The 16470-nt window shown below is 40.1% G+C and overlaps 2 protein-coding genes across 2 annotated transcripts; one reads left to right on the plus strand and one right to left on the minus strand.

Annotated features, from left to right (window-relative positions):
* The first annotated feature begins 4181 nt into the window (after window positions 1–4181).
* uqcrb (ubiquinol-cytochrome c reductase binding protein) lies at window positions 4182–6319 on the plus strand. Its single transcript, XM_010772980.1, has 4 exons — window positions 4182–4292; window positions 5492–5560; window positions 5715–5881; window positions 6129–6319. Exons 1-4 carry the CDS (start codon window positions 4274–4276, stop codon window positions 6204–6206), a joined length of 333 nt encoding a protein of 110 aa, XP_010771282.1. The 5' UTR covers window positions 4182–4273; the 3' UTR covers window positions 6207–6319.
* A 54-nt stretch (window positions 6320–6373) lies between these two features.
* lrrc14b (leucine rich repeat containing 14B) lies at window positions 6374–10329 on the minus strand. The gene is made up of 3 exons (XM_010772981.1): window positions 9566–10329; window positions 8536–9161; window positions 6374–7841 (listed from the first exon to the last, which is right to left on the minus strand). The coding sequence occupies exons 1-3, from the start codon at window positions 9839–9841 to the stop codon at window positions 7160–7162; spliced, it is 1584 nt and encodes a 527-aa protein (XP_010771283.1). The 5' UTR covers window positions 9842–10329; the 3' UTR covers window positions 6374–7159.
* Between the last annotated feature and the right edge of the window lie 6141 nt (window positions 10330–16470).

Consider the following 16470-nt stretch of genomic DNA (forward strand, 5'->3'; position numbering starts at 1 on the left):
TTTTTTGAACCACCACTGCGGTCGTTCCGCTCATACTCAGGGTTAAGGGGGCGTCGTAAGCTCGTTCACCCTACAAAGTCATCATCCCGGCTTACGACACTTCTTTCTTAAAGTCTCGTCTACTAAACGTCTACTATCACGACGTAAAACCTTAAATTTAAACAAGACTCATAGCACAAGTACACCGCGATCCGGAACAAATTCGTTTAACCGTCGTGGTGTTTTGAACCACCTTCGTTCCGTCTTCCTTGCCTCAAGTACTAAGGCTGACGTCCGTAACCTGCGTTCATCCCTACGAATCGGTTTGTCGGGACAGGAGGTTGGTGGGGTTGGTCCGGTAGACAATAGGGTGGTGGTCTTTTCACCGCGAAACTTAGGTGGCGGCATGGGATGGTTTGAAAGTGTTTGATGGTTGTAATTTTATTTATCTAGAAACATAACTTAACGAGAAGCGAAAAATTAATGCCGTCGTAATAAGCAAAACATCGAATTTTACACTAGACAAAATGGAAGTTAATAGTTACCGTCGTTAAAATGGGGTCACAATAACGAGATTGACCACGGTTGAATGGCGGGCGTGGTCCGTCAACACGGGTTTTCGGGTGAAAAACGAAAGCATTTCGATATAATGAGAGTTTGTCAAATGAAATTCTAGCTGTCACTACTAAGGGTCCCTACCGTGTTGTAGGATTTATATAGCGATCGTATAAAATCAAGAACCTCCGGTAATGACATAGGGAACGAAATTTCCGTGAAATTCATTTTTAACCGTGATGAATGCGGGTGAGAGCGCGATGTACTATATATATATAGTAATGATAATGTTTTTATACGGATACTTTATTTATTTATTCCGTCCAATACTTTATATCAAGACTTTATTTATTTCGTTTCCGTTTGTTATATTACTATGTTTACATTGTAAATTATTGTAATTAAAATCAAGTACCCTGATAAATTAAACGTAGTTGTGGGTGTTAAATAAATAAAGTCTCGAAAATAAAGTATTACGTCGTAAATAAATAAACTCTCTGAAAATAATAGTTATTACCGGTGTAAATAAATAAAGCCCCCTAACATAGACAGTTATTAGGCGTATAAAATAAATAAACGTCCCCTGAACCATAAAGTATTACGGTGTAAATAATAAAGGTAGTTCTCTGAAAATAAGTATTACGCGTTGTAAATAGAGTTTTTTTTTTTTTTTTGTTTTTTTTTTTTTGTTTTTTTTTTTATAAAATAAGTCTCCTGAACAAAAAGTATTAGCCGGGGTAAAGCAATAAAGTCCCCTTGAACATAAAGTATTACGGTGTAAAACTAGTATAAAGTCCCCTCGAACATAACAGTATTCGGGTAATGTGAAATTAAAAGAATATAACGTTCTACTTGCCCCGCACCAATCTAGCGTCTAGTTCTGTTTCGTTCGTCGTGTGTTGTGATCCCAACGCCAGCTTATCAGGTAAATCGAATCCTTGCGAAAGATTTGGGCTAACTTTACTGGGCCTTCAGGAGTCACCGTCCGTTACATCTCACTACGAAGTTGTAAAGATCTTGCCTATGCCTCTTCCTCGCAAAGGTTTGAGAAAAGATCTTGAGCGAAATCGAATCCTTGCGTTGAACCTGCGAGGATTGGCTTCCTCTCCTCTCTTTTACGACGGGGGTGGTAGCGAACCGTCGACGTCGTAAACTGCAGTGTGTTGTCAGCTGGCAAGTCGCCCTAGGGCGTTGTGTGTGCTGGTGGATACTGCCTCTTAAGTGAATGCAGGTACTTCAATCGCCACGAATAATTCCGTAAAATTTTTTGCATACACCTTCAACCCGTTTTCACAAACAAAACTTGCAAGTAGTCGATAATATGCGTAGTTTATTATAATTCATGAGATTGCAAATCAAACATGACTTCTAATTACGTTTTATTTCAGTTGTAAAGTCGACCGAACACGCCGAGAGAGTTCATAGTTGAAAGAATTTTCTACAAACTTACCACATATTGTGTCACTATAGCCCACAATTTCTGGATTCAAATATTATTATTAGGAACATAAGCTAAAATTCTATAAAAGTATCTAAACGGGTATGTTAGTAGTTGCATTAGACCCTACTAAACATAATTAACACCTGGCCTCCCTCTCCCACTCTGTCCGTAGTTCAAAGTCGAAAAAATGTAGTTTCTTGAGCACATCACCTCTAGGGATGACTCCTTCATCATTCTCTCTAAATGTGAAGATGGGGTTTCCATCAACAGACCTCTTACAACTTTGCTTCAGAAGCTTTGCACTGATCTCGTAACCTTCAACATTCTCCACCAATCCAACATAGTTATAGGATTTGGATTTTTTACCTGCAAACTTCACAATGACAAAGTCACCAGCAGACAGATCCTTGTCACCATCATCATCATCACTGGACATCTGAACTCTCATAATGAGTGGCATCGCTAAGCGGAATCGGAAAGTCACTCTCTTCTGAGCTACTGGAGAGCACTTTCTTTTTGGGCTTGGTTGGTTTTGACCCTTTCAGAGCCCCCTTCTTATTTTCACTCCTTTTCTTCTTTTCAGCCCGTTCCTTTTCTCTGCTGTGTGTCTTCTCCAGGCCATCTTCTGCCTCATCATTGGTGGTGGAGCTTTCTTCTGAGCTACTGTACACAGCTGTTTTTTTCTTGGTTTTGGTTTGATTTGCAGCTTTCAGAGCCCTTTTCTACTCTCTTTAATTCTTTTTCTTTTCCTGTTCAGCCTTTTTATCTTCTTTTTCTCTGTGAGCCTTCTCCAACTCCATCTTCTCAGGTGTGTCGGTCACGATTCTTGTTTTCACTTTCTTTCTTACAATTTCTTTTTTCTTTATGTGGCTTTTGGCAAGGGAAGAAGACGTATGGTCTTCCCCTGTTGCACCTCTTTCACTGCTCTTTCCAACTCCTCAAGAGGAGTTGAAACCCTGTCTGTCTTCCTTTTGTATTTGCGTGGCATGATGGATTTTGGTCTAAAATTAAGAATGTCACATAGTTTTAGTGATCAAATGTAAGAATACAATGTACAATAACAATAAAATACAATAAAGTAATATATAGTAAATAATCATAAGTTTGGGTACCCAGGCCCTTTGGCACAAATCACCCCAAGCCCACCATTTTGAAAAAAATGCATCCCCCAGCTGTTTTGAGCTAGCATCATGCTAACTGTATAGACTCATGGTGTAGCTTACTAAAGCACTAAAACATGTGTGAACTGTTTTCAAAGTTCTCTAAATTGTTCAAACACAGCAATCAAAAAACCTTGATCATAGAAATTTTACTTTGGAGGGCAAAAAATTGTTTTTTGAACTTAAATGTGCTTACCTCTCAAGCCATGTGTCTCTCTTCTTTGCAGGATGATTGAAATGGATGCCTCTTCAAAAATATGTGGTCACATGACCAACTTCTTCTATGGTTTTCTAGATAACACAAATTACCCCACTCTCCCCTATATATATATATATATATTTTTTTAAATGACACCGAAGCTTTCTCAGGTTGGGCCAATGAGTAAACTGGGTGGGCCTATGGTGGCTACGCCATTGGTTCAAGGGAATGAGCATGTTGATAAGTTAGCAAAAGAGGTGTTACAAAAGGAAATAGCAATACCAGTGTCACTTGGAAAAGGAGAAGGAAAAGCAATAATTAAGAAGAAGGGTACGGAAATATGAAAGAAAAGGTGGGAGGAAGATCAGAAAGGGAGGAGATACCACAAGTTACAAAAATCAGTCATAACAAAGATCTATCCAGAAAGGAACAGACGGGAGGAGATCATCATCACTAGACTCAGATAGATTGGATCATACAGGATTAAACGGCGCAATGTTTATAATGGGAAAACGCGAAGTTGAAGAATGCAGGGGGTGTGGAGTGAAAGAAAATGTGGAACACATCATATTACACTGCAACATGTACAAAACAGAGAGGGGAAAACTAAGAGACAGGGTCAGAGAGGCAGGAAGGGAGTGGAGCCTGATGGGGATACTGGGAACAGAAGGTGAGGGGGTAAGAGATACCAGGAAGGCCATTCTTAAGTATTTGAGTGAAACAGGATTGATTGGAAGAATTTAAAACAACGTAAATACAGTGGTATAATTCCACAAGTGTTGATAGGATGATATGGTGATACACACTCTTGTAAAGTAGGTGGCGGTATGCACCTTAAGTTGTTTGCAATCCGCCACAAACTGAGAGAAGAAGAGGAAGAGGAAGAAGAATAACTCACCGCGGTTGCTCCAGGGTTGCTCTCAGTTCTGAGTGGTAAAAATGGCGTCGAGGGCACCGGGTAAATCAACAGCACTTTTTACATTATCATTTGTGATTTAAACTTAAGCTACATTGTGTGTTGTAGTGTCATTGCGTAATGTATATAGTATTGTAACCGATAATATTATGTCGTGCTTATTTTTGTCTGACTGTATTCGCCTTTGACGCGTTTGACTTGTGTGTGTCCTCTAGTGTCCCCGTGCTAACTGAGGCTAGGGTTATCTGAAGTTAGCATAGCGCTAGCTGCTAATGCTGATCACATTGGCACATTTATTTACGTACTAGACACTCTCTGCTGTCCTTGTACTGATTAGACCTTTACTAATGTCTTAACCAGCAACTGTTATCGCGTTGTTAGTTTTTTTGCTGTACCATCTATAGGCGTACTGTGGGTCAGCTACGGTTAGCTTCTTAACATTTCAGCCACTGATGTGTTGCTGTCTTTAAATGCTCTTGAAGATGTTATTGATCACAGAAGGGCAAATTATCTTTCGTTATTGTTGTCATCCTTGACTTGTTGTCTTTATCAGATAGTGTAGTGTGTGAACATAGTTAATACGCTGTAAGTCAAAGGTGAGTCACATAATTTATAAGTGAATTCATATTGAGTGAATGCTATGAAAGTTTATTTGTAAAGTGCTTTACAGGGTCTTAAAAATACAAGACGTTAAGATAATTTTTAAATGTAATAAAAATAACAAGCAAGCAGAATAGTTACAGAATAAAAGGGCCTTTTATCTGATGCATATGAATAATGAAACAATTATAATGTTTTTGCCAATACAATACACAGTAATAGCAGACTTAAAGAAATCAGTGAATCTTATTACACAGACGGGTTTGCATAAGAGCTAAAACAAGTTAATTGACAGAAAATAATTGCCAACTATTTTTGATGAATGGACAATTTAAGTTTCAACTTCTCAATTATAGATTGCCTAGTTTTAGGTGTAATATCATATTAATCTCAACATATTTTAGATTCTGACTCACAAAACAAGATGTTTTAACAAATCGCTTTGGGATTTAAGAATCCTGTATTGCCTGAATTTTGTAGCATAAATGTTTAATCAATAATGAAATAATATAATTGGTAGTTGCATCCCTTTTTAAGCTGTTAAGCTCAAATCTGATCCAAGCCTTACACCTGCCATTATGCTCTTGTTTAAATTAAGGTTTGTGAATAATAATTTCTGTCTTTTCTTCTCATGTTCACAGTAGCAACAGGCAGGCTCCTAATGGGGTTCCGCAAATGGTATTACAACATGGCCGGCTTCAACAAGCTGGGTAAGTCAATATATATTGGTCAAATAGTCAGAGTATAAACGTACTTGTTTTAAATGTACAGGGGGGAACATCATTGCCTCGGATGAGTGTAGGCCATTTTATAATGGATTTCCCACACTTTACCAGCTTGTTAAAGCATTTTTTTCTCTCACAGGTTTAATGCGCGATGACACGCTCTATGAGGATACGGATGTGTCGGAGGCTCTGAGGAGGATCCCAGAGAACCAGTACAACGACAGGGTGTTCAGGGTGAAGAGAGCGATGGATCTCTCCATGAAACAGCAGGTCCTCCCTAAAGAGCAGTGGACAAAGTTTGAAGAGGTGCAGCATTTCCCTTTTTTTAATCTTGTAATACATACTTTACCTACTAGAGACTTGCCTGCTAAATCTATTTGTAGCTAGATGCAAAAATTAAGGAATTATTTATATAATCAGGTGTAAGTATAAAAAGGATCAATAAACTATAGGGTTGGATATGATTGAATGATAATGCATTACACCTATCTAATCAAACAATTATTACTCTTCTGATAATGGTGATTTCATTTGTCATATCTTTTCCTTTTAGGATGTCCAATATCTGTCACCTTACCTGAAGGAGGTGGTCCAGGAGAGGAAAGAAAAGGAGGAATGGATGAAGAACTAAATGGTTCTGAAGTCCTCGTCCTCAGTCTGTGCATGATTGTCCCCTGGTGTAGTATTTAAAATGAAAACCTTACCTATATAAAACATTGCTCATTAAAGAAATTGTACATTTTAGAAGATGTGTAAGTGTCTTTTTTTTAAATAAATATAATGGATAGTAGGCTGAAGTATTTGGAGGTTTGATTTATTGGTATGACAAAGGGAAACCATTACAAGCATACTTGCTATTCTGATTGTTGCAAAGTTATGCTGTTCCAGTTATATACAGCATTTAAACACGAATATAGACATGATAAATACAGTTTAGAAAGAATCCTAGACAAACTTCAAGTATCTACCACAACCGCTACAGTAGCCACATCTATCTGCTCTGCACACATGTTAGGCGTATAGGAAGTGCTGAGAAGAAAACCATGATCTTCTGTTGAGACGACTTCTGGACTTGGAACCCTGTATATGGTGTTGATAAATCAAGTCTAGTGTATCTGTACTCAGGTTTTCCCTTCAGTCATGAATAGGAACAGTGACGAAAGTTTGCAACAGCGTCAGGAAGGCTTTGATTTAGAGCGTAAACATGGATGTTTTGTTTCTCAACTCTGACCGAACCAAATCTAACTGATATCACCATTTTCTTAACATAAAAAAACAAAGGACAGATCAATAATGTTAATACATTTTTTTCTTGTAAAGTACATAAAAAAACTTGTATTCCAATTGTGTTTTTTTCCTCTGAAACTTAAATACGTCCCCACCTGCACCCTAAAAGGTATAAAACGCGGCAAATATAGTATAGCTTAATAATAGTTTACTAGTTACAATGAAGACGTTTCTGGGATTTTCGACCAGTCAACAAATTATTTCTGCAATAGTTGTGCTTTCCACAATGTCTAGATTAATCTCAACAATCTGAGTTCATATCCCTTTTCTGTATACTTGACCTCTCCACAGTCAAATCTATTCAGCATTTTTCTGAGCCTGTGATCTCCTGTTGTCCACTTCAGTTATGCTACTAATAAAGTCCCCAAGGACGTTGTTATAAGACTGCAGCATGGACACTCCCAACTCGTTGCTGGTTTCGTTAATATCTGGGTCGTACGCCCCCATGAGAGGGGTGCACACCTCCACACTCCCTCTCCCTGCTCCTTCCAGGATCCCCATCAACTGGGCATTGACTTCCTGAAACAACTCGTTGTTGTACACCAGGAGGTCTGAATCCTCCAGAGGGTAAGTGACATCCTCTGAGTAGCACTCTCGGGGAACTGGTACCTCGATGTATTTTAAGTTAGGAAAGCCTGCAGATAGCATAGAGAATAACCTGTACAGGGCTGCAGAGGTCAGAGGGTTTCCCAGGAGTCTGAGCTCCTCTAGCATCTGACAGCGAGCCAGAGTGTGAATGAAGTCGTCCATGTGCTCGTCCTCGATGTTGCACTCTTCTACGGCCAGGCTGGTCAATGTGGCTGAGCAGCGGCCGAGCAGTTTGTCGAAACAGGAGTAGAAAGATCTGAAGATGTCGTGTCCGCTGATGTCCAGGCTGACCAGGAACTCGCTGTGGAGGCTGTTGGACAGATAGGTCATGTCCACACGGTTCAGGCAGCAGTTGGCCACATCCAAGCACTGCAGCGGTGTGTTGAGAGGACTGTGGAAAGAAAAGAGGGGTAAAGAGAATGAATTTGTATCAGATAAAGCCCAGTGGTATACCAGACATTTCTGAATACAACTTTGATATAGTGGAAAGCAGGCAGATAACTTGTCCGTGTGCTTTTAGACCTTAAGTGAGGTAGATCATTGCACACCCAGGGCATTCTGGTCTTTTGGCAACTTAAAGCAAGATTTTAGCATTTCTGTTTTAACAAGGTTACCTGCATAAAGACAAATCGGAATTCAATTTGTGCAAGGGTTAACGCTTGCCTAACTGCCTGCAGGCTTTACTGGCTTTTTTGTTTATTTTGGTTGAATCCCCCTTATTATTGAAGAAGCATCATTTTAATTATAAGGGAGGCATTTTCATTGTGAGGTTTACACCAGACTTTGATTGACAGTTCAGTGCTTTGTACTCCTGCTTTTTTCCATTTGACTGTAAGAGCACCTGCGGCTGTCTGTTCTCATCCTGGCATCATGTCAGCAATTTTAAAAACAAAATGCCTTCCATTGCTAAACAAGAGCCTTAAAGCTGGAACGTGTTTTGACCCCGGAGAAAGGTGATTCTTTTTGAGCTATATTAAAGCTCCTGATGCTGTGAGGTGCATGTGAGCCTCCATCTTGTCCTCATCCAAACAAGAACACCTTGTTGTCTTTCTCCGTCTCTCCCTCTGTCCTTTTAGCCTACTCACTTAAGCAATCTGCGTATGTGTCCAGTTAGAGTGGAGAAGCCAACATAGAGCTCGGTCAGGCTGCTCAGTTGGGCCAGCAGATTCCCGATGATGGACATGATGTCGTCATCAGGGCCCAACCTCCTGACATCCAACGCCCCGGCCGGAAGGGTCAAAGACTGCAATCTGGAAAGTTCCACCTTGGACAGCAGCACTTCCAAGTGTGCAGCCTGCAGGGGAACATTGTGGACTACCTCCAGCTTTTCAATGCTGTCAGGTTCTGCCAGACGAAGAACATAAAACAGCTGCTTGAGAGTGAGGGTGTCAGCCCGAAAACTAACAAAGCGCATCTTCAGAGGACAGTAGCGGAGGACGAGGAAGGCCTGAGCCACCAGCTCATAGCTGCGGCCCGTGACAAAGCCGTTCAGACGGACCTCAATAGAGGTTTCAAAGGCAGATTGTGGCACTTCGCTGGCTTGCATGGTCACCATAGTCTCGAAGCACACTTGTGTCAGGAGCTTGGTTCTTCCCCATCGACCCAGGGTGGACCGGCAGGGGCAGGTGTGGTGCTCTACATCCCTCAGGCCTGTCAGGTCCACCACACGCAGGTTTTTGGCGTAGGTTCTTGGAGGAGACAGCACATAATCCTATAGAAAACAAAAGGGAAATTGTGTAAATTAGTTGAAAGTGTCAACCTATAACAATTCACGATCATGAGCCAATAACAAGTTAAAGCAGATGTGTTTAAAGGAACACAAAATGAACATTTTAATATCACTGACACACCCTGTTATCTTGAATTTGTGAAGAAAACTAAGAAATGTGTTTGCATGCCTCTGTGGTGAACCTGGGTAAATATGGCTTCCATTAACTTAACTTATTTATAATTGAAAAAAAACACATAAATATTGGGATACTACGCTAATTATTTAGGAATATTTTCTTCGCTTTAAGGCAATTAGTTCACAAGGAGAAGAACTGAAAAACATGACACAGGAACATGCCCTTAAACACAAGTATAAATAGGACAAGGCATATTTGACTAAAGTACCTTTAAGCCAGTTATAATGGCCTCCAGACAGAGGCGGCAGGTACGGGAGGTGAGGTCTGTCTCACAGTCGGCTGTGGCTCCAAGCAGCCTCTGTAAGTCGAGCACAGGAAGAGGCCATGTCTGTACCAAAGCACGCAGCATGTCCGCCTGCTCCAGCAGATAACAGGCCTTGAAGAGGAGCGGGTAGAGGTTGAAAGACATGCAGTTTAGGTTCTCCAGAGCACTGGGACCACTCTGCACGAAGCCCTCAGCCGCAATAAACCGCAGTGTCTTCATGGTTCCCTGTTTTTATCCCGTTTGTTTCGTCAGATTCGTGGTTGTTGTTGAGGGCTGCAGTCTAACAGCTCTGCAGGTCACTGTTTTGACGCTTTGTTATTTCCTCTGTTGCCGTCTGTCCCAGAGTTGTAGACCTGTCTAAACCCAGGCTAGCTGTTGTGAGGCAGAGGGGTCGCGTGGTGGGTAAGAGGGTTGAGGTTAATAATAGCAACAGCTGTCTCCTGTCCTTCGTCGGGAACACTGTCTATTTGTAACTTTTGCCAAAGAGATAAGTAGAAACAACATCTAAATTCCAAAAGAAAAACTTGTCACTGATCACTTGTGACATGTGAGAGCAGTAATAGAACAACAACCTCGGATCCATGCACCCATGATTATATGAAGCTCAGCGCAAGTTATTTCAGGAAGACTGGGTATATATTAATTCATTCCCAAGCTGCAGTTCTCTTTAACCTATTACATTTCACCTCAACCTCCAGCAGCCAATCATCGTGCTGCAGCCAAACTTTAAAATGGTTCTCCTCTCTCCTGCAGTCAGCTGTGATTTCAGCATACTTACTCTTCACCTGTCTGATATGTGTTTAAAATGCTTCTACGAAGGGTGGTAGTGATGGTGATGATGATGATGGTGCTCGTGATGGTGCTCATGTCTCTTGGTTTGAGAAGCAGGGGCTCCACAGGAGGGATGACTGTCTGAAGGTATTTCAGGCGGGGGTCTGGAGGCAGCCTCGTGTCCCCTGGTGCGCAGCCTCCTGCTGTGACTGCGCTGCAGGGCGCTGTGTGCTGCAGGCTGAGAGGGATGGCACCAGGAAGCAGGGTGCTGGCCATGTAACCTGCAGGACTTTCTATCACCTCCATGCCTGTCCTTTCCCATGGCCTTGCTTTTCAGGGAATATGGGGTGTATTGGCCTCCAGGAGACATGCAGTTCACTGTGCTGACCACAGGGCGGTGCTTGGGAGCTGAGCAAGTATCCTGACTGGGCTCCTGGGTAGCGGATTCTGGAAAAAACAGGAATAAGAACGACTTTAATCGTATGTAACACCAGAGGTTAAAATACAACAGCTCGGGAAAGGAGGGATTGTATTGTGTTATGTACAAGTTATACCTGTACCGTCAAACTTGGACGTGTAGTTTTCAATGCCGGCTAGATCCAGGTAGTGGTTTCTGCGCTCAATGTTTTCATCCACACAATAAAGTCCTCTTACTGGGTTCCCTGCCTCCTGGGATGCTGTCTTCTCCTGTGATGCTGTTTTGAATTGAGTTAAATGGAGTGTTACCTTGGATTATTCATATACATTAGATGTTCTTGCATGCTTCCACGATGAACAAACGAATCAAAGAAAAAGTCCTAATGAATTGAAGTAAAGGGGGCACAGGTTTAACAACAGTAAAACTACACAGCTTAAACCTTTTAAAATATTTGTTCACAGAAGAAGAATGTGGGGGAAAAATATTTCGAAAAGTCAAGGTGAGTCATTGATTTACAAATTGTCATTTTGTGTGGAAAAGTGTTTCTTTAATATCCACAGTTTTTCTCTCCTTCTTTTCACCTATTAGTAAGATCTTCTCTGGGTCAGCTGACGGAGTTACAAGAAGCTTTATCTTCAGAGGTGGTGGGCCTCCGTTTGGCTTGACTGATGTCTCTAGTACCTCATAGATGGAGCGAATCAAGCTGGACATGTCCTGCAGAACACACACACACACACACACACACACACACACACACACACACACACACACACACACACACGCACACACGCACACATGCACACATGCACACACACACACACACACACACACACACACACACACACACATTTTCACAGTGTACAAGGCAAGCTATTTAAAACCACCTTTACTTAAACAATATGCAAACCTACCTCTTTGGTGACCTTGCCACTGTTGTCAAAGTTGTACAGTGTGAACACCCACTCCTGCTGAGTGTCCTCATCAGACACCATGTTACACTCTGTGACCTGCATGTGCAGAAAACAAGCTTGTTACTGCTATAAAAAACATTTTACTACAGTGTTGTATTTAATTAGGGAGAATTAAAGGTTGCATTGAGTTGGGTTGTGTGGGTGTTTACCAATAGAGACTTCAGAACTGGTAAAACAACCATTTGCAATTATAAAATACCTTGTTGATTAGTATCAGATGAGTTTGCAAAGAGTTCTCCCGAACACATCTCACAGTAATCAGTACACGCATTTATGTAGAATTTGCAAATGTTACAGAGATATGGACATTAACTCACACCAGCATGGCTGCTCTTCTTCTGTGTCTGTTTATTGACCTGGAGGTGGATGCCGTTTCCTCTATCAGCTGTCTTCTTTGGTGGTCGAACATCTAAACAACACACAGTAAGCGGTTAAACTATCATATCCCAGGAGAATCACAGTTTTATGGTACCTATGTTTATTAAAATAAGTAATTTAACCAGTCCCATTGCAATTTTACAAAAGCTCTTTTCCAAAAGGAGACCTGGCCAAGATGGCGGAAATGTAGTGTTTCAAACACACAAATATTGAAAAACCTATAGTTTATTCAAATATGTTATTCAACCTTCATTTAACCAGGTAAAGGCCAATTGAAATCTTACAAAAGTTGCTTTCCAAAAGGAGCACAGGCAAAAATAGCGGCAGTGTTTCAAACACAAATATTGAAAAACACACAGCATGAACTCACAGAATAATTTTCCTGGAGAAACAGAAAGGAGGAAACAGATGTTGCAAAGGAAGCAATTACAAATTCCAATTGAATAAACCCCCAAAACCGCCACTTAATTTGTAAAAGCTCTCATAGGGGTCGGCCTATCTGGCTAAAAATCTGTTAGCACGCATTTCCAGGCTGCAGGGGCCGAGAACATAAAAGCCCATTTCAAAACAAACCGTGTAGACTCTCTGCAATGAATGTATTCCTTGTTGTAAGCTCTGTTTTCAATAAAGGTTTGGCAGCAGAGAGGAAACAGAACGCTGTCCATCCAAAGGTCGAAGTTTTCTCACACAAATATAAAACAGATGCATTTGATTTCAACATCTCAGATAATGCACAAAATCTACACAATCTAATGAAGCCCTTTATAGTAGCATGCATTAATAGCAGTGTCAGCATGGAAGTAAAACAACATTGAAACAACAATGATGCAATTCTTTACTCACCTTTCAGTTTGCATTTATGGTCAGACTTGTTCGCCCTTAATTCTACATACAAATTCTGTAAAACACAAACATTTGAATTAGCAGAGAGCACACATGTAGGAGAGGGAAGGCAGAGAGAAAGCCAATACGGGCTTTTCAGTCCCATGAGTGTTGAGATTGAGCTCCAGATGTGAGCAATGCTGAGCCAATCCTTGAACATCTGTGGGGTCTTTCTAAAAGACTGTCACTGACTCTTCTTCAGTTCCTTTAAAGACAATTACATTTGTATCAGATATGACAGTGATGGGATTCTTTCATTATTTTCCTGCAGAAATCAAATAAATGAGACATTAAGGCATCAGAAGGAAGTTTACTTTGGACATTTCCAGCTGGAACTCCTCCTTTAACAGCCGACATCTTGACCTTTCCCCCCCCCCCATCACATGTAACTGACTTGTCTTGATGTTTCATATGATCATTAAATGTAAAACCAAAAAGCCAGCAGAACTGTGCTTGACTAAAGGAGGTTTGAGTTGTGTTACACTAAGAATTCACAGTTATAGTTTGTTGATACTAATACTTCACTCAGCATGACTACAAAGTATAAAGAAATGACTAACCGAGTGAAGGAATCCAAGTCGACAAAAACCAAAATGGGTAATTAGTTGACTAATTGACTAAAAGCCAGATTTCCTGGAGGCAAGCGGCATAAGTAACACCATGTTCAAACGTTTAAGTGACCTATAACAACCCATTATAAAACTATAAACCTTAAAAGTAATATCCATTTCAGTGAATTAAAACTCTAGAAACAAGTCAAAACAAGAAAAAGTAGCAGCAAGACTTTTCTTATCTGTCAACAGGACAATCCATCACTTATGTTGCACTGACGTTCTGCAGATGAGCAACAACAAGAGTGATAAGACGGTTGCACCCTCACACTCACACTAATCTCCCTCCAGACACTCCCCTCTCCTCGGATACGCTCTGCCTGCTGGGAAGCTTTGATGCTGGGTTGGATTACAAGTGAAAGACGGTGAGAGGTAGCAGAAAGGTGCCTGATGAAATCGTGTTTTTTGTTGTATGCCCTCATTGTACTTCAACCATCATCCAAGCATGTGTCCTGATATCACAAAGACAGCTGTCAAAGTCAACTGAACAATAGCTGCCTTTGTCTGAGCGGTAATGTCTAACATGGAGATACAAGATGATGCTCTGTTTAATACTCTCATTTTCATGACAACATGCTGCTCTGACTTGGGATACAAAAAAGACTAAAACAAGCTGATTGAACTCAAATGAATAAAACAACTATTTAATCTGTTAAATAACCACAAATCTGGAGAAAAAAACATTCCCCTGTACCCATCATCAATGCTGCTATTAGGATATTCTGCAACCAACATTAAGTTATTTTATGGTATATTTATCTTACAGTCATTTTTCATTGTTAAATACTGCTAAATATCATGCTCTGTTGTGCACTTTTAATACTGCCACTTGGTCACTTTAAGTTTTTACGATGCATGATTGTTCTGTGTTGTTTTTAATTGAAGGAGTATGTAAATAAACAAATCGGGTTTCTAGGGGGAATTTGAGCCGAAATATCACCACAAAAAACAACCTTTGTTTTCATCCTTTAAAATAACATGTGCAGACTCAAGGCAATAACACATTAAGGTTGTTAACTGGGCTGAGGTGGATAAATAACAAGCAGAACAGTAGAAGTCAAAGTAAACACTTCTGGGCGTTAGTTATATCAAATATAAAGTGTAAAGATCAAAATCCTACTCATGATGTTTTCCCCTGGATGTTACAATGTTTACAGAGTGTTTATGAACAGTTTGCACTGTGACTCAGCCTATACTTGTACACATGCATGCATACCCACGTAGACATTTGGGTTTTTTCAGGATGTATTATGGTCAACACTGACATCGCTGGTAATTGAGAGGTTATAATTGTATTGGCTCACTACTTTATATAGTATTGTATAAAGCTGACGGAAAACAATACAAAATGTCTCGTAAAATTACACGTCTTTTCCGTTTGCAGTCTACAGCGGTGGGGTGTGAAGCTAAATTAGGCTGGAAAATCGAATGGCAGAAAGATCTCTGCCATTAACAAGCACAGAACAAGCGACAAGCGTTTAAACAACTTGGCAGAATATACTTTTTCCAAACTGTGAAACATACATATAAAATTGAATAAACCTTGAAACAACATAACTTATAAAAAGAACAACATCTCAAGACTTTAGCCGTTGTACTAAAAGATCTACCAGCTGAGAAGAAGTGGTTGTTTACTTTCACCACAACATCTGACAACACAGCTTCAATCAGTGTGTTTAAGGTTAATAGGAACTTATATTTGACATGTTTAATTAATAAAAGAGGACATTTTCTCTTGTCTTCAATATCCAAATGTGATTGCTTCATTAATGCTATGTAAATGTGATGCCATTTACGCAACCGAACACCCCTTTCCCACATCTTTTTCCTCTCCCCCCTCCTACAGTTTGCCCGACTGCAGAAGGAAAGCAGTACCAGATGTGGAGATTTTTTTTCCGGTCGTGCATAAAGACCTTGCTGTTTTGAGGGGGTGGCTGTGTTGCACTTCACAGACTTGCAAGTCTCTTTATAGAGATGGAGGAGGAAAGGGCGGAAGAATAAATATACGACCACCTCCCAACACCTTTTATGTCTCCTAATGTGATGTGAGCAAATACTGTTCATCCCAAAACTGGCTTAACAAGGATGAAGCTGTTGGCACTGAAATAAACCAGCATAAAGAGGCCGAGAATGCCTGTGCTTTTTTATTACTTTTTTTCTTAGGTATGGGAACAGACTTTTATAAATGTTATGTATAACTCTCAGGCATTTAAGAAGATGTTTCAGAGGATAAATGTGCCCTAAAATACTGTATTAATGTGTGATTAAATATTATAAATGTAGAGAGTTTATTTGAAGTTGTTCAATAAATCAAATCCAAAGTTTGACTATTGATTCAGGAAAATAAATCTCGCAAAACTCTGTCTCATGTTCAGCAATCTTAAATCTAAGTACATTTTCCACAATGTTATCAATACAATCTGTAGCCCTTGGCTTTGTTTATCATGTGGTTAATATTATTTTGTTTCCATTCATCACTGTGCCAGCTCTAAGAATATCTCAATTTATACCAGATTATTAGTGTCATAGAAAACCAAATTAAGTAGTATGGGATCTGTTTTTGTGCAATACTCCAGTTTGGTTGTGCTTATTTGTTATTTCAATAACATGAAGACTTTTTTTTAATCACAGAAAAGACGAAAACAAAAACAAAAAAACGTCTCCTACCTTGGTTAGTTTAGTTTTGTGGATTTGCTGGAGCTCTCTCTGACAGGTCAGCACATTGGAAGCCAAACTCCCACCTGCATACAAAAATATGTAAACCCATTTTAAAAGAAGAAGTTATGTTGTTTATTAAGCTTCTGTGTTGGTTGACTT

The sequence above is a fragment of the Notothenia coriiceps genome, unplaced genomic scaffold (genome assembly GCF_000735185.1).
Source record: "Notothenia coriiceps isolate Sejong01 unplaced genomic scaffold, NC01 NC01_scaffold00011851, whole genome shotgun sequence".
Taxonomy (NCBI): Eukaryota; Metazoa; Chordata; class Actinopteri; order Perciformes; family Nototheniidae; genus Notothenia; species Notothenia coriiceps.